This window comes from Cervus elaphus, chromosome 23, assembly GCF_910594005.1.
Source record: "Cervus elaphus chromosome 23, mCerEla1.1, whole genome shotgun sequence".
Taxonomy (NCBI): domain Eukaryota; kingdom Metazoa; phylum Chordata; class Mammalia; order Artiodactyla; family Cervidae; genus Cervus; species Cervus elaphus.
This window is the reverse complement of record NC_057837.1, coordinates 70,088,417-70,109,619: the sequence shown is the minus strand read 5'-3', so window position 1 is coordinate 70,109,619 and position 21,203 is coordinate 70,088,417. Positions and strand designations below refer to the sequence as shown.

General features: G+C 48.1%; 1 protein-coding gene across 12 annotated transcripts in view; it reads left to right on the top strand.

The window, feature by feature from the left end:
* The window catches only part of PTPRT (protein tyrosine phosphatase receptor type T), a 1,101,260-nt gene that overhangs the window by 1,031,501 nt on the left and 48,556 nt on the right, over positions 1–21,203 (top strand). For all 12 annotated transcript variants that reach the window (XM_043884333.1, XM_043884327.1, XM_043884332.1 and 9 more), the window contains 2 exons: positions 116–203; positions 16,263–16,339. In XM_043884333.1, the coding sequence (XP_043740268.1) occupies positions 116–203; positions 16,263–16,339 (165 nt within the window). The remainder of the gene's footprint in view (positions 1–115; positions 204–16,262; positions 16,340–21,203) is intronic.

Genomic DNA, 21,203 nt, shown 5'->3' with positions numbered 1-21,203 from the left:
CACACAGGCTTTTACACTGCATGACCCATCACAGTGGGTCTCCCCGTTGGCTCAGCTATACCCAGATAAAGCTCCTACCTCAAGCCTTTCTAATCACTCTGTCCTTTCTTTTTAGGCCTTACCAGAGGGACAGACAGCTTCGTGGGACACAGCCAAAGAGGATGAAAACCGCAACAAGAATCGATACGGCAACATCATATCCTGTAGGTGACCTTCTGGGAGAACTGCAGGCTTTGGGGACTTAGACTTAAGGAGGCCATCACTATTATTTACCTGGAATTTGTTATCAGATAATCCTTGATGTTTCCAATTTCAGGTCCTCATACTAGACATGGAGCTCTGACTCAGACTCCCTGTCATCCCTGGGCTGGATGGCTGATCTCAGCCAAAGGGGCTGGGCAGGGAGCTGGCTCCAGGCACAGTGGAGGTTGGGGAGGAAGCCCAGACGCAAGGGTGTTCCTAGCAGGCCCCTACTATGCAGAATCCCATCATGGCAGCAACACTGGGTGGAGAGCAAGGGATAGGCTGAGAATCCCTTGGTGAGAGATACTGCTACTCCGGGAAGGTAGAGTCCTAAGCAAGGACTGATGCATAGAAGGAAACTGTGAGCCTAAGCCTGAGTGTTTGGGAAGCGGCCAGCTCAGGATTCGGAGGAGCCCAGGGCTACCCCGTTCACACAAGAGCCAGGGCTTAGGGCGTCATGACTCCCGCCAGAGCCCACTGCTGCTGGGGGCAGAGCTCGGCAGTGATGTGAGTACCTGCCGCTCAGGGTCTGTGTCGGCGTGGGCGTCTGTGCCGGCAGGCTCCCTCTGAGCCTGCAGGAGGGAAGCTGGTTTTGTGTGGACCTGGGGGAGGCCTGAAAGGACATTGCCTTCTGCCCAGCAGTGAGCCCCAGCATTCCTGGAGGCACCCCGTCGCAGCGCGTGATTTGATGAAGACAGTGGCACAGAGTAGTTGAAGCCCTGGGCTTCTCTCCCCGCTACGGGGCCTTGGGCTGGTTACCTGTCCTCTCTAAGCTTCAGTTTTCTTGCCTTTAAAATGAGGAGAAGAATAAAGATAGGATGGTTGGGGGAGGGCGGGAAAGGTACATAAAACCCTCGGCACAGTACCTGGCACCATCACTCTTAGCCACTGAGTTACTCTCTCAGCGCCACTGATGAGCAGTGTGGATGCACCAGCCCTTCTTATCATGAGCAAAATTCACTGAATACCCGCGTGGGGGTGTGGAATAAGCTGGGTTGGGGCAGGGAGGCATGTCCATTTTGGAAAGGTCACCAGGGCAGCACTTTGGGAGGGTGCATGAGACTGAGGGAGGCTGAAGGCAGAGAGACCAGCTAGGAGGCTACTGCAGTGGTCCTAGCAAGGGACAATGAGGCCTTAACAAGGGCAGTGACAGTACTTGGGTGGGACCCTGCTTGATATTCAGTGCTGGGAGGAGAGGGAGAGACAGGTATGAACAATGCTATGCACAGCCTTCTATACAACATAATACAGAGGACAAAGTTTCCTCTGCAAAATGCAGAGCATATACTATGATTAGAACAGGAATCTACAACAGCCCCTCTCCTGTGGTGCAGCCAACCTGGACCTTTTGACATCTCATCAGCTGGTAACAAGCATCCTTTGGTCTCCATTCTCAGAGTAACCCAGTTCAGCCAAAAAAAAAAAATCTTGAATAACAAGTTACTGCTAGTACACTTCAGTGTTTTGTTTTGTTTTCTTTGACTGTCTAGACATTGCCTAAGAAAAAGCTTGGAGGAAGAAAGCATAAGATGCAGGCAGCTTGTGAAGGAAGAAAGAGGCAGAAGTTTTAACTTAGCTGTTTCCTGTGCTGATTCAGAAATCGACTGTGAATGGGAGAACTAATCAGAAAAGCATTTATAATTTGTCTCTTGGAAGAGAGTAAGGCAGACAGCAAGATTTCCTGCAAATGAAGTGTTGGAAAGAGACGTTCACGCGCTCAGGAAATGTGTATTAAGACCTAAGATGTGTGGTTCTCCTCTGAGCCAGGCTCTCTGCTGCCAGGAAGTGCGTATTCTGGGCCCAGGTTCTGCTGGCTCTGACCATTCTGTGCTCCAGAGCCATGCATACTCATGCCTTAAAATATTTGGTCATTTGTCCCTTCCTCCTACTAGATGGTGAGTTCAGATGGAGTCCACTAAATTATAGGCTGTAACTGTGTGCTCGCTCTAAGCCTCAGTCTTCTCTCTGTAAAATGGGTATAATGATGAAATATTATAATGGAAAATAATAATAGAAAAAAAGTAATGACTAGAGCACAGTAAAGAGACCCTGCCTCCCTGAGAGACAAGGGTATCCAGGTTAGGACAGGTTTATGGTCCAAAGCCTCAGGGGCCAAGGATGGGAAGTTTCATATCTTTCCGGACCTCTCAGTGCTCACCCTCTGTGCTCAGCATCCTTGCTCGAGCCATGATCCACTCTCATTTGGCCTCTGCCTTCCTTCTTCCTGGTGGTTCCACATCTACTTTGGCCCCCAGCTTTATGCCTATCTCTAACAGAAGCCAGAGGGACCTCCTCAAAATACGAGTCAGACCATGTCACTGTCTACAGAAAACCCTTCAAAGGGCTCCCTTCAGTGTCGAGCCCTTCTTGTCCAAAGGCCTCGGCCCTCTCTCCGTCTCATTGCTCAGCCTCACTGTGGTGTTCTCCCTACCACAGTCTCCTCAGTTAAGCCCCACTGCCCTTCATCCAGTACCTTGAACTTTCCACACTCGTCCATGACACAGGGCCTTTGCACGTCCTCTTTGCTCTATCAACCTGCCCTTCCCTTCTCTCTCTGCTAAGTTCCCCTTATTCTTCAGATCTTTGCTCAGGTACCACTTCCTTGGGGAATTCTTCTGACCAATATAATTCAGCCAAAACCCCATAATTCACTCCAAGAGCACAATGCATGTCTTCTTAGTTCTCCGTGCCGTTGTGATTTGCGAGCACGTGGAGGGCCGTCTGTTGGCTGCCTGGTCTCCTCACTGGAACCGATGTCCTGGAATAGCAGGGCCAGAGCCATCTTGCACTTCTGTGGCCCCACACCTGACTTATGGCTGGTGCTCGGTAGACAGGACTGAGTGTTGGAACTCACAAATTCCCCATAAGACCCCGAAGGGCTTGAGCCATGGGTCTCTCCCTTCTGGCTCTCCCCTCCCCCGCTCAAAATGGAGAACACCCAGAAAGGATGGCTGGAGGAAGGCTGAATCAGGATAACTCTAGGAGCAGTGACATTCCAGCAAGGAAGACATAAAGAGCCTGCACGAAGAGGTGGAGAGTTGGGAGAAGGGAAGGAGGGCTGATGCTCTTGTCCCCTCCAGGATCCCACGTCTGAGAAGGCAGGATCCCAGGAGCAAGGAGAACAGTGAAGGGAATTAAATTCCATGGAAAGAGGATAGAAGACGCTGTCAGCGTCCCATCCACACCCACAGCCCCACTGCCTCCTTGTAATGAAGCCATATAACTCATATTCTCTTATTTGAGATCACACACCTCATCTCAGGACTTAACGAAGCTCAGGTTCTTGATGTCTCATCACAGAAAGAATTCAGTGAGAGACAAAGTGATAGGTGAAAAAGTGGATTTATTTAGAAAGAAACACACTTCACAGAGTATGGGCCATCTCAGAAGGTGAAAGCAGTATGAAAATACGGTGTGGTCAATTTTAGTGGACTGGATAATTTCATCAGCCAGTGAGTGGGAGGATTATTCCAACTGTTTGGGGGAATGGGTAGAGATTTCCAGGAATTGAGCCACCAGCCCCTTTTTGGTCTTTTTGGTTGGCCTTGGAACTATTATGGCACCTGTGGGTGTGTCGTTTAGCTTGCTAGTGCATTACAATGAGCATATACTGAGGCTCAGGGTCTAATGGACAGCATATTAAAAAGCACAGACATTATTTTACTGACAAAGGTCCGTATAGTCAAAGCTGTGGTTTTTCCAGTGGTCATGTATGGATGTGACAGTTGGACCATAAGGAAAGCTGAGCGCCAAAGAATTGATGCTTTTGAACTGTGGTGTTGGAAAAGACTCTTGAGAGTCCCTTGGAGAAGGAGATCCAAGGAGTCAATCCTAAAGGAAATCAGTCCTAAATATTCATGGAAGGACTGATAGTGAACCTGAAGCTCCAATACTTTGGCCACCTAGAGCGAAGAACTGACTCATTTGAAAAGACCCTGATGCTGGGCAAGATTGAAGGCAGGAGGAGAGGGGGACGACAGAGGGTGAGATGGTTGGATGGCATCACTGACTCAATGGACATAAGTTTGAGCAATCTCTGGGAGTTGGTGATGGACAGGGAAGCCTGGCGTGCTGCTGTCCATGGGGTCATAAAGAGTTGGACACGACTGAGCGACTGAACTGAACTGAGGGTCTAGTGGAGAGCAACTCATCTTGGACCTGTTTGGTGCTAATCAGTTTATGTTATGTCCTCAGGGTATGTTATTCTTTTAAAGGTAGTGCCCTGCCCCTTTCCCTCTAGTTTCAGTAACACCCACTGGCATCTAGGGATGCAACTAGGGTGAGGCAGGCGACACCCAGCATGTGACATTCCAGGGGCTGCTTGGCCTCAGCTGTTGACCCTGCACCTTCCTGACTCTGAGAGCAATCACCTCTCTAAAGCATGTGCCCTGGCACCTCACTGGTCCGCCCCCCCCCCCCCCGCCCCCGCCACTCACCCGGAGTCCTGCCCTGTCTGCATCTCTTTGCCTGAGGGCTTTCTCCAAAGCTGAGGCAGGATGCTCTGTCCAGGCTCAGGACCATCTCTCCCTGGACCACAAAATAGCCCAGCTCCTCACCTCTAACCCTGCTGGGTTGCATGTTCTTCACCTTTTCCCAGAGCGTCCATAGGGAGTGGGCTGCAGTGCCCACAGTCACAGTAGATTTGGAAACTCACCCTTCCCGGGCTCCTTCTATAGGCCGTCTCACCCCCATCCCCCCACCGCCTATTCCCCCTGGCGTCCCCTTCTCTTCCTACATAAACTGCTTGCACTGGAATTCCCATCTTACATCTACTTTAGAGGAAGCCCAAACAGAGACAGAGGAAACTTAAACAGCTAGTAATATCACTTTGCTGGGTTTGTGTGTGTGTGTCGGTGTTTGTGTTGGTTGCTCAGTTGTGTCTGACTCTCTGTGGCCTCATGGACTGTAGCTCACCTGTCTCCTCTGTCCATGGGATTTCCCAATCAGGAATACTAGAGTGGTATTTCCTTCTCCAGGGGATCTTCCTGACCCAGGGATCGAACACGGGTTTGCTGGGTTTAGAGTCGAATCTCCTTTGTAACGTAAGTATCAGTAATTCTGCAGCAGAACTGTGGCTGGACCGGGTCTGCACTCAGTCCTGAGAGGAGACAGTGCACCCAAAAGCAGTGCAAGGCATAAAGAGGACCAAGAAAGAAAGAAAGAAAAGTGTCCTGGAATTGAAATGAGACCGGAAAAAGAGAAACAGCCCGAAGGATTGGAAAGTGTTCCTGTCCTTGTATGTGTCCCTCCCAAAGGCAAAGTCTGCCCTGGCTTGATAAATAGAAATATTCTTGGCGCAAGAAGAACACCAGGTGTGATTAGCATCCTAAGGAACCCAGGGCTCTGGGAGGCTGGTGTGGAGGACAAAGGCCCAGGCCAGGGAGGACGGAGAGATGAAAGGAGGGGAGATGGAGGGAGGGCGCTGCCTGCAAATGAAACAATGAAAGAGAAACCTTAGCTAAATAAGCCCTTTCTTCCAAATGCTTCTGTTTAGAATTTAGTAATAGAGACAGTGGGGTTTCCAGGGAGTAGAAAAGAAAGAGAGTGAAAGGGAAGGAAATGAATGGGAGAAACAGAACAAAAGAGCGCTTTGCTTTTAAGTAACCCTGGGGCATAGACGGTGGCAAGGGGAAATTTCAAGAATACTGCAGCATTCCTCCTGTGGACGTTGGAGAGGGTACTTCTTGGACTGTCTGGAAGGAGACTGCAGAAGGAGAGGAACTGATCCCAGAGGGTGCACATTTTATCAAACGAGGCTTCTCTTTTAGCAAATGACAGATTCTCCTGGAATCTGTCGGGGTCCCAGTAGAAAACTGATGGGACCTTCAAATAGGGTGATTTGAAGATAACTTGATCAAGTGGATTTTGTTTGTTTTTATTTTTTTCATGAAGATGTGAGGTAGCTATAGGGAGATTACAGGAATAGTACAGTATCCTGGGGCTAAATGCCATACCCAGGCCACAGAGGATTCTGTAAGAGGTTCCCAGGACCCAGAGGAAGGTGACCTAGCTGAAGGTATGACCTTTTAGTGGCCTTGCAGGCAGCCTGTGGTGGCCCCAACAAAGAGAGCTGAAAGAATAAGTATTGATACCTCCCCACTTCATCCAGTCTTCTGCCTGTGTTTTCCAATAGCTAAACCAAGCCAGAGCCAGAGGACAAGAAAACCTGTAGACAGAGTCCAGTTGTTCTCAAAGTGTGGTTCCTGGAGCAGCAGCACCTAAGAACTGGTTAGAAGACCCAGTTTTGCATCCCACTGCAGACCTGTCCCACAGATGTCCCGGGGGTGGCGCCCAGCAATCTCAGTTCCAAAGAGATGTAGAACAGATGCACCGGTGACCCCGATGCACTCTGGAGTTTATGAACCTCTCACCTTATTTTCTTTCTTCTTTTGATGCATTAATGTTAACGTTAGTTTCAGGTGTACAACATAGTGGTTCAATACTTTTTTAGACTATATTCCATTTAAAGTTCTTATAAAATATTGGCCACTCCCATCTTGCTCCTCCCCCCTTTCCTCTCCCTGCTGGTAATCACTAGTTTATTCTCTACATCTGTGTATCTGTTCTGTTTAGTTATAATCATTTGTTTTATATTTTAGATGCCACAGATAAGTGATCACATATAGCATTTGTCTTTCTCTTTCTTCACTGAGCACGATGCCCTCCAGGTCACGCAAATGGCAAAATCCCATTCATTTTTATGGCTAATAGTCGTGTATGTGTGTGTGTGTGTGTGTGCGTGTGTGTGTACCACATCTTCTTTATCCACTCATCTCTTGATGTACACTGGGTTGCTGTCATATCTTGGGGCGCATATATCTTTTCAAATTAGTGTTTTCATTTTCTTTGGATATATTATACCCAGGAGTAGAACTGCTGGATCATCTGGTAGTTCTGTTTTTAGTTTCTTGAAGAATCCCCATGCTGTTTTTCCACAGTGGCTGCACCAGTTTACGTTCCAACAGTGTACAAGGGTTCCCTTTTCTCCACATCCTTGCCAGTATTTGTGAGGTGATATCTCATTGTGGTTTTGATTTGCATTTCCCTGATGATTCGCGATGCTGAGCATACAAACCTCTCATCCACAGAGATCAGCTCCCAGTTGAGAGAGGCAGGTGCAGAAGTCTGACTGGCAAACAAGAGATCTGGGATATTTTCTGAGACTTCTAACCCCCTAATTTAAACAAACCTCTAGGCTCAGGTGTAATGGAGTACCAGGTATGGGGTCCAGCAGACCTGGGTGCTAGTCTCAATTCTGCCTTTGACCTCGTGCATGACCTTCAACAAGGTCACTTCATCTTTCTGACAGCGTTTTATCTTTCAGTGCAAAGAGGGCAAGCTAAGATGAATAAATGCTGAATCTGAAGCTGACTGCATAGGCCTTTAAATCTAGATGAGACCACGTCTAGCCTCCCTGAGTTCACAGGCAAGAAGCAGTGGTCCAGAGGTGTAGAACCCTTGCCTGCGGTCACACAGAGAGTCTGAAGGACAGTGAGGACCAGAGCTCTGGGCTCTGGCTGCCCAGATGCCATGAGCTGCCTACCAAGGAGTCCCTCTACACCTGGACACACCCATGCTTTTAGGGAAAAATGTGTTGAGGTCTCTGACCTCAGGATGGATAGCAGACTGCATGAGCTCTTCAGAGAAGCCATTTTCACTTGTAGGGAGGGACTCTGGTTCAAAACAAACCCAAGGGCTTCGTCTCATAGCTGTTTCTCTGCTGATTTCTGGGGAGACTGAGCTGGATGTCAGAATGGGAGCTCCCAATTCCTTCTTTTCCTTTGCTGTTTCTGAGGGTGGCTCCTGCCTGGGCCTCATGGAGAAACCTTGTGCAGTAACCTCAGTGTCCTTTTTCACAGAGGCCTTGTTCTGGCCACTGTGTCTGTATCCCTCTCTGCCTGCTTGTGGGGCAGGCCGAGACTCCCAGGAAATTAAATGTCCCGGGAGCAGTTCTCAATGCATGACTAGTGGGGGATGGAGTATAAGTACCCCAGGTCCCTCCCCTCTAAGGTGGAATATCTTGGGGGTGCATGTTCAAACACATGGAAGTTCCCTAACAGGGGTAAGCAAGCCCCAACTGCCTACAGTGATAACTTGCTTAATGACACACCCCTTATTGAATTCCTTTCTTTCTCCTTCCTTCCTTTCTCCATTTCACTTCCCATTCCCCTCCCAGTGTTTTCTGGGATCATCTCCTAAATCAAGTCCTTACACTCCATCTTTGTCTACACTTATATCTTTGTCTCTGATTCTGCTTCTGAAGGAATCTAGATCAGAAACCTCCTGCCCTTTCTTCAGAAGATCCCCTTCGTGAAGTGTAGGCTGGACACTCTGCTTGGAGTGAAGCCACAAAGTCATCAGTTAGGCCACTGTTCCTCTAGCTTCTCTCAGTTCTCTGCCCTTCTGTGGCTTAAGCCCCCTCCATAGCCCCAAAGGTTTCATCCATCAGAGCAGCTCCCCAGAGGGCCCTGCAGAAAGGAGCAGTTCAGCCCCAGCCGACAGGGAGCTGGCAGCCCTGGGAGGTGCACAGAATGCCAGACTGTTTCCCTGTGGTGCCCAGGCCACCCTCTCTCCCCTGATAATGGTAATTCAATCAAGATTAAATGTGCAGACCTTTAGCTTCAATGGGATACCCAGGCAGTCTCGGCAAAATTACCTGCCTCCTGCCTCTCCACTCATGCAAGATGATGGCATTAACATTTCCAGTGCTTCTAAGAAGTGATTTTTCAGGTCCACAATTCATTGTAATGAGTCAAATCTCTTTTCTCTCAAAAATTGCACCTTTTCTTTACCTTCCTCAGTGCCCAGAAGACAGGGGGGGAAAAGGACATCTTGTATCCAAGTGATAGTCTCTCCCCGGCCCCACCTCTCTGAAGTGATTCTCTCTTAAGTGGATATGACTTGAGAAGACTGATTTATTAGGTTAACTTTGATGATGGAGGAAGAGAGGAGGAGTTGTGGTTTGTTTTGAGAGTTAGTACCATGTAGACAAGAAATGGATAAGGCAATGGCACCCCACTCCAGTACTCTTGCCTGGAAAATCCCATGGACGGAGGAGCCTGGTAGGCTGCAGTCCATGGGGTCACTAAGAGTCGGACACAACTGAGCGACTTCACTTTCATTTTTCACTTTCATGCATTGGAGAAGGAAATGGCAACCCACTCCAGTACTCTTGCCTGGAGAATCCCAGGGACGGGGGAGCCTGGTGGGCTGCTGTCTATGGGGTCACACAGAGTTGGACATGACTGAAGTGACTTAGCAGCAGCAGCAGCAGCAGACAAGGAAACTGAGCCTTCTCCTCTGGCCAGGGATGGGGCAGCAGGGCACACGGTGGGATGGGATGGTGTCAGAATCAGAACTGCCATAGAGGGGCTGTGGAAGCAGTGGGCCTCGGTGGTGGGGGTAGGAGGGGTAGGGCCCCCACCACTTTATAAGGAAGCTCTCAACCTTACACCTTCTCCTTAAGTCATTCAACTTCTTGGAGCCTTGATTTTCCTCATCCATAAAATGGGTTACTATGAGTATCAAATGGCATGGCATCCATAGGCTTCTAGAATAGTGCCTGGAGCATCTTACACATTTCACAAAGATAAATTTTTATGCCTTACACCCAACACAGGTGGGTCTCTAGTCTCATGGGCCAATTTCAGTAAGATATTTTCATCTTGCCCAAGACATATTGAAGTGCCACGGCACCCCTGTGTTAAATAACTGAACATTGAATGGTCTGTACGTTCACACCTGAGTGTGCAACAGAATCTCCTGGAGGGCTTATTAAAATGCAAATTACTCATCCCCATCCCAGAGTTTCTGATTCGCTGGGTCTGGGCTGGGACTCAAGTGTTGGCATTTCTAAAGAGTTCCCAGGTATCATTGATGCTATTGGCCAAGGGTCTATATCTTGAAAACCACTGGTCTAAAATAATAATAAAACAATTCACATATTTTCATTGAGTTCTTAAAATACAGAGGATACTTTCATTTCTTATCACTTTTCATCCTTAAAAGTTTGCAAAGGTGGAGAGGATTTTGATGATGTCATTGGGTGAAGTGAGGCTCAGGGAAAGGAAGTCAGCTGCCTCAGGTGATAGAGTCAGTGATAGACCTCAGGTCTGCCTTCAGAGCCTGCCCATCCCCAGCAGCTGGCAGCCAGTCTTGGGTCTGCAGGTGGGGTGAGGGTCAGCTACAAGGAGAGGAAGAATTTGAGCCAGGATCCAGGCACACTATGCCAGCCTTGCATACAGGAAAGAGCCCGGATCTCAAGCCAGGTTGCCCAAAATCAATTGTTGAACACCTACTTTGTGCCAATACCCTGTAGAGGGTTTAGTAAACGGGGTGCCCTTTCTTAAATAGGGTGTGGAGGAGAGCCATGGGTTAGTCCGATAGTCTCAGAAATACAGCTGTCCTAAGAGCTCTGACGACAAGTACAGAAAGCTGTCAGAGTCTACAGTGGGAAGATCACAGAAGGCTTCCTGAGAAAGGAAGATTGAGCTGAGAGCTGGAGAGTGAGATGTTGCCAGCTTTGTGGGATTGAGGGTGTCCCTTTACATGTGCAAAGGCCCTGTGGCCAGAGCAGACGTCATGCACTTGAGCAACAGGAAGAAGGGTAATATGTGGGGAGGGAGGCCTGGGGCTGGACTGGCAAACAGGCCCCAAACCCTCAGATCATGCAAAGCACTGTGGGGTATGGTCAGGTCAGTGGTGTCCTGGAGCTGATGGGGAAATGTTCAGGAATTCTGTGAGCTCCTTGATGCCATGTTGGCAACTTGGTATCAGTCATGGTGGGAGTATTTTTATCACAGAAGTCAGCAGATGTTACAGACCAGGACCACTGCTTTCCCCAGAGAGCTGTTTGTTAAACTTCTATGACCTCCCGCTGGGCTTTGTCCTAAAACCACAAGGAACAGGTTGATTGGAGAGGCACAGTGTTTTCATTCCTCTTGAGCTGTGTTGGGGCAGGGGCGCTCTTTGGATCTCCATGGCTTTCCCGTTATGTCTTCCTTCTACTGGAAGGAAAAAACCTTCCACTGGCTTTTTCCTCCCCTTGAGCCAGAGCTGGCCCTTCATCTCCTGACCAGGCTCTTGCAGTTCCTCTTACATCCCCATCGAGGAGCTTGTTTCTCCTCTGTGTGACTTCCTCCCTCGCCTTGAATATCAAACAAGGAGTACCAGATTAGCTGTTTCTCAAGCTTGCAAAATATAGATAGAGCATAATGAACGTTCTGGGCTGCTTGTAAATTACTTTGTATAAATTCTTTTACATTGCCGGCTGCCCCATCTTTCTCCATGTACGTCTGGATAAACACAATTTTTTATCCTTCTAATTATATAAAGTTAGAAGGGGAAGGAGACACAGAATAATATTAGCATCTCCCAGAAGGAATAAATAAACCATGAGGGCAGTGCTACACCTTGCAGCGCCTGTCTGGTGGACCCATAAGCTGAATTCTGCCCTTTCATGAATATACACAGTAACTCTGCCTCTGCAGAAGGATGGATTGACATTTTGTACAGAAGGACAAATGGGAAGGATAAAGTTTCTAACCACCTCTGCCATCAGCTCACTGCCCGCCTCACATCCAGCCCAGAGCCATCATTTATTAAGCACCTGCTGCATACCAGGCACCAGCGCCACACTTTTCTTTTTTAAAGAGCAGTTTTAGGTTCAGAAAAATTAAGCAGAATGTCCAGAGTGCCTCTCTACCCTCTACCTCCCACCCACATTCAGTTTCCCCTATTTTTAACCTCTTGCATCAGTGTGATACATATGTTACAATGGTGAAACAAAATTGATCCATTATTATTAGCCAAAGTCCATCCTTTCCATTTGAATCCAACCCTGTGTTGTGCAATTCTATAGGATATGAACAATGTATAATGACAGGTATCCACCAGTAAAGGATCCTGCAGAGGTTTCACTAAATACCCTAAATACCCTCTGTGCTCCACCTATTCATCTCTCCCCAAAGGTCCCCAAACCATGGATCTTTTTACTGCCTCTATAGTTTTTCCTTCTCCAGAATGTTATAGAGTTGGAACCATACAGTATGAAGACTTTCAGGCTGACTTTTTCACTTAGCAGTGTGCATGTATGTTTCCTCCATATCTTATCATGCCTTAAGAACTCATTTCTTTATATTACCAAAGACTGTACCATCATTTGGATGTACCATGACTTGATTATCCATTTACCTATTGAAAGACATCTTGTTTATTTCTAAATTTTGGCAGTTGGAGTAAACCTGCAATAACCATTCATGTGCAGGTTTTGTGTGGATGGTAAGTTTCAACTCATTTGGGCAAATACCGGACAGAAATTGCTGGATCATATGATAAGAGTGTTTAGTTTTAGAAGAAATTACCAAACTGTCTTCCAGACTGGCTACATAGATTTTGTTTTCCCATCAGCAATGAAGGAGCATTCCGGTTGCTCCACATCCAGCATTTGGTGTTATCAGGATTCTGAATTTTAGCCATTCTGGTAGGTATGTAGAGGTAGCTTCTTGTTTTTTAAGTTTTTGGTTCCCAATGACATATGCTGGGAAAGATTGAAGGGAAAAGGAGAAGGGGGCAGCCAAGGATGAGATGGTTAGATAGTATCACTGACTCAATGAAAATAAGTTTGAGCAAACTCCAGGAGATAGTGAAGGACAAGGAAGCCTGGCATGCTGCAGTCCATGAGGTCACAAAGAGTCAGACACAACTTAGTAACTGAACACCACCACCAACAAATGACACATGATACTGAACGTCTTTTCATTTGCTCACCTTTTGTCTGTGCATCCTTTTTGATGAGCTTTCCATTCAGATATTTTGCCCATTTTTAAATTAGATCATTTTCTTATTGTTGAGTTTTAAGAGTTCTTTGTATACTGTGGATACAAGGCCTTTATCAGATAGTCTTTTTCTAATATTTTCTCCCAATCTGTGACTTGTCTTTTCATTCTCTTAACATCCTCATACTTCTCATGCCTGCATTTTCTCATTTAATCCTCCCAATATTCTCAGAGCTGTATAATATTTATCTATATAGCATTTTGCTAAGGAATCCAAGGCTAGAGAGATCAATGGACTTGCTAAGTGATGGAACAAAGATTTGCCCCCAGAACTGACTCCTAGCTTCAGAGCTCCCGTTACCATGTCTGCTATCCTGCCTGCCACAGGATAGCCTGTGTGAGAATAAACCTTGATCGTTTTGTACTAAAGTATGCTCCCACTGTCTAAGAAAAGAGTCTCTATTTGGATGCTCTGCAGAGCCCAGCTTGGTGACTTGCATCTAAGCATCTGAATAGGGAATAGAAAGCCCTCTGTAGCCTAAGCCCCACCCACCTCCTCTGCTTCTTATCCGGCTGCTAATCCCCTCCCACTCCATGTTCACAAGACATGAAACCCTGTTTGTAGCTCATCCAATATGTTTGCTTTTCCAGGACCCCTCCTGTCATTCTTTCATTTGTTCTCGCTGATGGAAAGACCCTTCTTCATTGTTCACTGGTCAAGTCTTACTTTCAGCGCCTCATTCACATACCACTTCCCAAAGCTGTTTGTTTATTTGGCTGTGCCAGCTCTTACTTGCAGCACATGGGTCTTCCATCTTTGTTGCAGCTTGTGGGATCTCGTTCTCTGACCAGGGATCGAACCTGGGCCCCCTGCATTAGGAGGTCTTAGCCAATGGACCAGACACAAAGTCCCCGAACTTGTTCTTAATAAATGAAAAGGTGATACTGACAAATACCTGGTGGTAGAGACACCTCTCATCTTTAAGAACATACAGCTAAAAGAAATGTTTCTGTTTCTTTTTAAATCATATTTGCTTTCAGACTTTAAATTCCATTTTATGTTAAAGGAAATACCCTTTCAACATTTTAAACCTCTGTTCCTTCATGTCAGTGTATGGCAAAAACCACTACAATATTGTAAAGTAGTTAGCCTCCAACTAATAAAAATAAATGATAACTAAAAAATAAATAAATAAACCTCTGTTCCCAGTGCTATAGATCCCAAGGGCAGGCATAACTCTATAAATAAAGGAGATTTTTGAATCAGTATGTCATTGGTGAGACCAATGAGTGAAAACACATTTTGCATTTTTCACTTTTTTGAGGCTTGTAGTTTTTTGTAACCACTGGTAGTAAGACTTAACAGTCTGAGCTCAGAGTCAGGTGCTGGACCTTGTTTGAAGCCCCGCTGGGTGGACGTCCCCCAGGAAATCCCACTGCAGGAGCTGGGGTCCAGACCCTTGCACAGACTCCAGTGCCTGCAAGATGGTGCAAGTCCAGGGACAGCATATTGTGTGGACAGAGCAGAGATTCAAGGTCAGACAGTCCGGAGAGAATCCCAGCTTTGCCACTTGCAGACTGTGTAACATCGGGAACTTGCTTAACCTCTGTGAGCCCCAGTTTCTTCATCTGTGAAACGGGACCCACCCTCCCTGGGAAGGCAGTGTCTCCTTGTGCGTGTTTATCTCCCAATTACTCTTCCTCCTCCCTTTGGCTTCTCAACTCTTCCATCACCTAGGTAACCACTTCGCTGTCGTTAACGCCTCTGCTGTGCACCCGTGGAGAAGGAAATGGCAGCCCACTCCAGGATTCTTGCCTGGGAAATCTCATGGACAGAGGAGTCTGGCAGGCTACAGTCCCCATGGGGTTGCAAAGAATTGGACGCGACTGAACGACTAAGCACAAGTACCCGTGAAGTGCTTACTCCTATCCTGCTTAGACCCCTCTTGGGAATCAGGAGTGTCTGAGCTCAGAGTTAAGAGAACCTCACTCTTCTAGGCTCCACCATCCATTGACCATGTGGCCTGTCAGTCCTTGGGAGCCTCAGTTTCCTCATTTGTAACAAAGGTTCACAGCATCCGTCCTGCTTCTCTCCCAGGTCGCTGTGAGAGTCCAGATGAACGGATGTTCACCTGCTCTCCAAGTACTTATCAAGTACCTGTGCAGAGGATAGAACAGGGAGCAAGATGCATCATGTCCCTGTTCTTGGGGGTTCCGGTTTATAGTAGTAGATATGCTTATGAACTGCAAGGTTCTGGAAAGGCCCGTAGGATAAGCTGACGCAACTTCCTTGATCCCCATAGACCCCTGCGGATGCCCAGGGCTCCCCAGTCCACCTCCCCAGGGAACCCCAGCCCTGCCAGTGGAGGCAGCAACACTTGGTGATATGAACCCAGTGATGGGGACAGCAAGCTGAGCCTCTCCCCCTCACCAGACCCAAGCCGGATGTTCTATTTGGGTGTCTTTTAGCGTGTCGGAGCTCACTTGAATTAAGGTTTTAGATTAGCCTGATTCTTCTGCTGAAGAAGATTTTTTTTCCTTAATTGTTTTTATTTGGTGTTATTTGAAGTAAGCGTGCCATTGACTAAAGCCTGCACATCTTGTTTATGCCTAGATTGTGTTTAAAATGGTATTCTCTGTAACACGATTTTTAGTTATTGATGACCTCTTTTATAATGACTTAGTCAGCTTCACTTGAATGATAGTATTGATAACAATATGTGACTGACAATCTGTTTGCAATAATACTCCAAGAGGCAAAAGGAAAGCATTTGTACACTCAAAGAAAATAGATACATTTGCTGGTTTTAAGAAAGCATGAAAATGGAGCCTATTTATCCTGATCGCACTTCCCAAGATGCTTCCAGAGTGTTTTCATGCGGTCTTTCCTGCATTGTCCTCTGCAGAAGGCATCTCTACCTGCTTTTAATGACAAAATCTCTAAGATTTAAAGAGGCAGGTGAGTCTCGCCAGTAAGTAATGACAAAATCAGAACCAGAAGGGCAAAGGAGCTTATACAGGCCCTTTGTAAGGCAGAGTAATCCCCCTGAGCCTCCACTTCCCCATCTGTAAATGGGGATGATAACTGAGGGTGATGCTGGGGCTTCAAGGAGAATGTGTGTGTCACTGGCCTGATGCCTGGTGTGTGCTGATAGATAGATGGCGGCTCTGAAGCAGGCAGAGCTGGCTCCCCGCCCGAAGCCCTCTGATCACTCACCCCCTTGTCTTCTGCTCTCTCTGCAGACGACCATTCTCGAGTGAGACTGCTGGTGCTGGATGGAGACCCGCACTCTGACTACATCAACGCCAACTACATCGATGTGAGGCTCTCCACGGGGCTGGGGGGCTGGGTTCTGGGCGGGCTGCCGCAGACTCAAATCTGTGACTTTCCCCCCAGCCAGTGCCCTAGACAGTGGCCCTCCTAGAGCAAGTCCACAGGGTCTGGCTCCTCCCTGTGACTCATGTAACCCAAGTTGATTATCCATCTAAAGATGCACTCATTTTCAGGGTGGCTAGAGTAACCTGCTCTGTGGAGCCCAGGACTGCCAGCCTTATTCATTCACCCATTAGTTCTTAAATTTTTAAAAAACTTTATTTATGTATTTATTCTCTGTACTGGATCTTCGTTGCTGTGCAGAGGCTTTCTGTAGATGCAGCAAGCAGGGGCTACTCTCTAGCGGTGGTTCGAGGGTTTCTCGTTGCAGTGACTCTTCTTGTTGCAGAGCCCAGGCCCTAGGGCTCACAGGCTTCAGTAGTTGTGATGCATGGACTTGCTTGCCCCATGGCATGTGGAATGTTCCCAGACCAGATATCGAACCCGTGTCCCCTGCTTTGACAGGCAAATTCTTAACTGCTATACCTTAGGGAAGTCCCATTAATTCTTGTGTGTGTGTGTGTCTATTTGCCTATTCATTCATTCATTTGAAGGTACAGCCATTTATGTAATGAAAATTTCAGAGTTGGATGCTATGGGAACCAGAAAGCTAAAAATGCCATGGTCTCTACCTTCTAAAACCTTAGCAGGAAGATAAGCTGTGCACATCAATAATTCCAGGACAAACTAGAAAGTGAGTGTCATAAGTTCAGATAAAATGCCACAGGGATTCAGAGGTGAGGGGGAAAGTCACCCTTCCATCAGGAATGCGAAGTACGATGTGAACTAGAGCTTTAAGCACAGGTAGAATTTAAAATCAAAGAGGGGAGAGATGGACCTCTGGCCAAAGAACCACACAAGCTGAGATGTGGTGGAGGATATGGTGCAGCAAAATGTGAGGGGAGGAAAGACTCTGTAATGGGAACAGAGAAAATAAGGCTGGCACCGGATCACAGATGGTTTATGGTCAAACATAGGAAGTCAGACTTTATTTTGTAGGCAAGAGGAAGCTATGGAAAGTGTTTGATCAAGGAGGTGACCGGTTCAAAGCTGAGCTGTGGGATGGCTTATCTATTACTGAGATTAAGACAGATGAGAGAGAAGAGGGTCTGTGATTAAGACCCCCAATTAGGAAAAGGGCCGCTTCAGTGTTCCAGAGAACATGGAGGAAAGGACTAAATACGACAGGGGCCGAGACAGAAGTACATGGAAGTGAGAGAGTTTGTAAAAGGGAAGCATGGTCACTAGGGCCAGAGAGACATCCCAGCATGACTGATGCAAGCCTGGCTTCTCAGGACCTCAGCTGGGAGGCCCAAGAACCTTGACGAAAGGCTCAGAGTTTGTCTCGGGTCCTTCTGACTCCCAGGCGTTTTTATAGACAAGCTATAAGGTACTGTGGCAGGCTTTAGAATTTTCCATAATCTAAGCTAAGCCAGATAATTCACTGATTCAACAAATATGCATTAAGCCTCACCTTAGACATTTACCGTTTGCCCTCTGATCTATTCCTTGTCTTTCCCTGTTCTGCTTTGCTTTGCTGGTGTGTATGTGGGCAGAGGGAGTCCTGGGGTGGGGGGTGTGGGTTACAGAGAGGAGAGAGAGCTGACCCCTTTAAGGAAGGTGCGATGGGAGATAGGAGGGTGAAAGGAAGGGAGAAGCCATCATCTTTCTCCACCTCTCTTGCTTCCTGGGATGGCAGCTCCAGCAGTGGCTCCAGCTCCATCCACCAGGACCACCAGGGTGGTCCAGCCTCAACAACGCGGCCCCAGCTCCTGGGCTCTGGCGGCTTCTCTGTCTCCCATTATACCTGCTGGTTTGGGGTGGCCATAGCCTCTTGCTATTGCCGATCTCTGGGCAGCCCACTGTTCTCTGTTATGCATCCCAGCTCCACCATCACCTGTATAACCAGCTCCCTGCACTGCATTCCCTCTGTCTGAAATGCCTGGCGTGGTCCCTAGATTCCCACCCCCCGACCCGGACCCTGGCTAACAAAGGGCCTGCGTGTGGTCAGGAACTGGGTCTGGAGCTTCCATAGAGGTCTAGATAGACACAGCCCCTGTCACGCGCAGGTCATGAAAGGGGACAGACGGTCAGTGGAGGGACAGAGAAGACACCACACACAAGCTTCCAGCACGGGGTTAGCAGCACAGGGTGGAGGGAGGGGAACTGCACCGGGTGTGGGCCTACTGTATACTCCAGCAGAGTCACGATTCCCGGGGTCACTACGGGGATGCCTGGCAGGACTCGCCCTAGGTAGCTATCAGGCTCACCCCTTGACCCGAGTTTCCACCCAGTCAGAAATCCAGCCCTCCAAAGGGCTGACTGCCCGTGCTCGAATCATTTATCCAGTTGGATCTTGACGATGCACTAAAACAACTCCACTTGGATAATGAGCTGGAAGGGCCAGCCCCGTCGAGGCCTCCAGAGGCCGCAGTTCTGCTGTCATCGGAACCGTGCCACTGGCAGCTTCGTTTCACACCCAGGGATGCACTGGCCACTTGAATCCATTATAAATGACCAGTCTGGAAAGAAATATCATATCTGGGTCCCCAGTAAGTAACAGATGCATGAGTACAGAGTGAGATAAATGTGTTTTGGATGCAAACCTCTTTCCCATTGCTCACAGACAGATGGAGGCAGGCCCAGCGCAGGTTTGCGGTTGATCTGTGTGCTGTGTAGGTGGGACTTCAATGAACTCAAAGTTCTTTTAAGGTTAGGAAGTTTCTGTACCAGCTCTTGGCAGATCCCTGGAGGAGTCCCAAATAAGCAGTCCATTTCCTTTTATCTCCAATTGCTAAAGAGTCCGATCGTTAGCATGTTTTCTTTCAGGAGACTGTACGGGTTCCAGGAGGCCAGAGAGGGTCTCTGGACTCGGGCGCCATGTGTGGACAGGCACGCAGCAGGCAGGCGTTCATTCCATATGCATTTATCAAGGTGATGGCCAAGGCAGACTTCTCCGTGCTGGGGGGACAGCCATGGGACAGCCCATTACAGCCCTGCCCTGCTGGAGCCCTCATTCAACTGGGCAAACAGACGCTATGCATGTAAATAAACAAAGACTTTGGTGTTAAGTGCCCTGAAGAAAAGTAAAGCAGAGAAAGTCAAAAAAAGGATGTCAGGGTGGACTGTCTGCAGAGGTGACTGCTGTCCCAGCAGAAGCCTGGATGGGAGGGGAGAGCAAACCCCTGGGTTACGTGGGGACAGACACAGCTGACGCAGGCCCAGGGAAGGGCCAGCGCTAAGGCCTGTGGATAGAAACGTGACAGCCAGTCAGCATGGGGAGAGTGGGAGGAAAGCTAAGAATATTGCTTTATGAATGATGAAATGGGAATCACAGGGGTGTTGAGATGCACAAACCAGGCTTAAGAGGCCCATTCAACTGCAGTGACCTCACTGAACACTTCTCTGGCCTCCTTGGTCAAGTCCATTTCCCGGCAGAGCTCCCCAGAGCCCCAGATCTTTCCCTCGGTGGCCCTTATCTCAACTCATTGATGTCTACAAGCTGCTTGGAATCTGAGCCCACATTCATCTGGTCCACTTTTGTATCACTAGGGCCTTGTACCGAGTAGTAGATGCTCAGTTAATGCCTGTTGATTGAATACTGAAGCACTGAGTGACCAAGCGAATGAACAGAATAGTGAACCCAAGCCATCAAACCCCCACAATTGAAGTGTGAATGCCTTGCTCAGAATTCCACCCCATTGATGCCGAAGTGCATCGTGAGTGAAGTGAGGGTGTTAGTTACTCAGTCGTGGCCGACTCTTTTGCCGACCACATGGACTGTTGCCTGCCGGGCTCCTCTGTCCTTGGAATTCTCTAGGCAAGAGTACTGGAGTGGGTTGCCTTTCCCTTCTCTGGGGGATTTTTCTGACCCAGGGATCAAACCCAGGTCTCCTGCATTGCAGGCAGATTCTTTACCATCTGAGCCACCAGGGAAGTGCGTTGGAATCTTCCAGATTCCATGCATTTTGTCTTTTGCCTTTTGTCTGCCAACCGGGGCATTAAAGGAGTGCCCCAGGCTCACCTCAAAAGACGTGTTCATGCATGTATGCCACAGCCAGCCTTTGCTGAAAGCTGCGCCCAGCTCTGGGAAGCCTATCCAATGGCCCAGAGAAAGTATTAAAAAAAAAAACATACATTATAAGGGTGTTGATTGGGCATCTCCCAAGCCCTGCAGGACCACTCAGGAGGAAAGAGGGTTCATTTGAAGGGAAGCTTGGGACATAGGGTACCTGGAAGGGCCTCGAGAGGGACAGCTGGAAATGAGTCTGGAGACAAGGATGGAGACAGGTGATCAGTCCCACGCTAAAGCATCTGGACGTTATTATACAGGCAGCAGGGAGCCATTGCAGGCTTTGAAGTGGAGAAATAATAATAATAATGAGATGGGCATTGGGACATTCACCCTGGCAGGAAGCAGATGGGCTCTGAGACCAGGTGGGAAGGTAGGAGGTAGGGAGGCAAGCCTGAGGCCTTGGCCCAGATCAAGGAGGACGAGGACTCTAAGAAGGAATGATGGCAGGGATGACAGAAGACCATGGACTTGAGAGACCCCATCTTTCCACACTCCAGGTACCATTTTCTAGTCCCAGACCTACTCAGGAGAACTCCCAGAGTCTGTTTTTTCCTGTGATCCTGAAAGCACGGTTGGCCTTGACTGGGAGGAACAGAGCTCTCTGTGCCTCTCATTGTCCTCCCTACCTCTCACGGCTCAGAGAGGGTCTCAGTTACTACATCTACGGGGAGAGCAGAGAGGAGGGAAGGGTTCACCGTCTCAGGATCTCCCTGAGGGCCAGTGCAGACTTTGAATC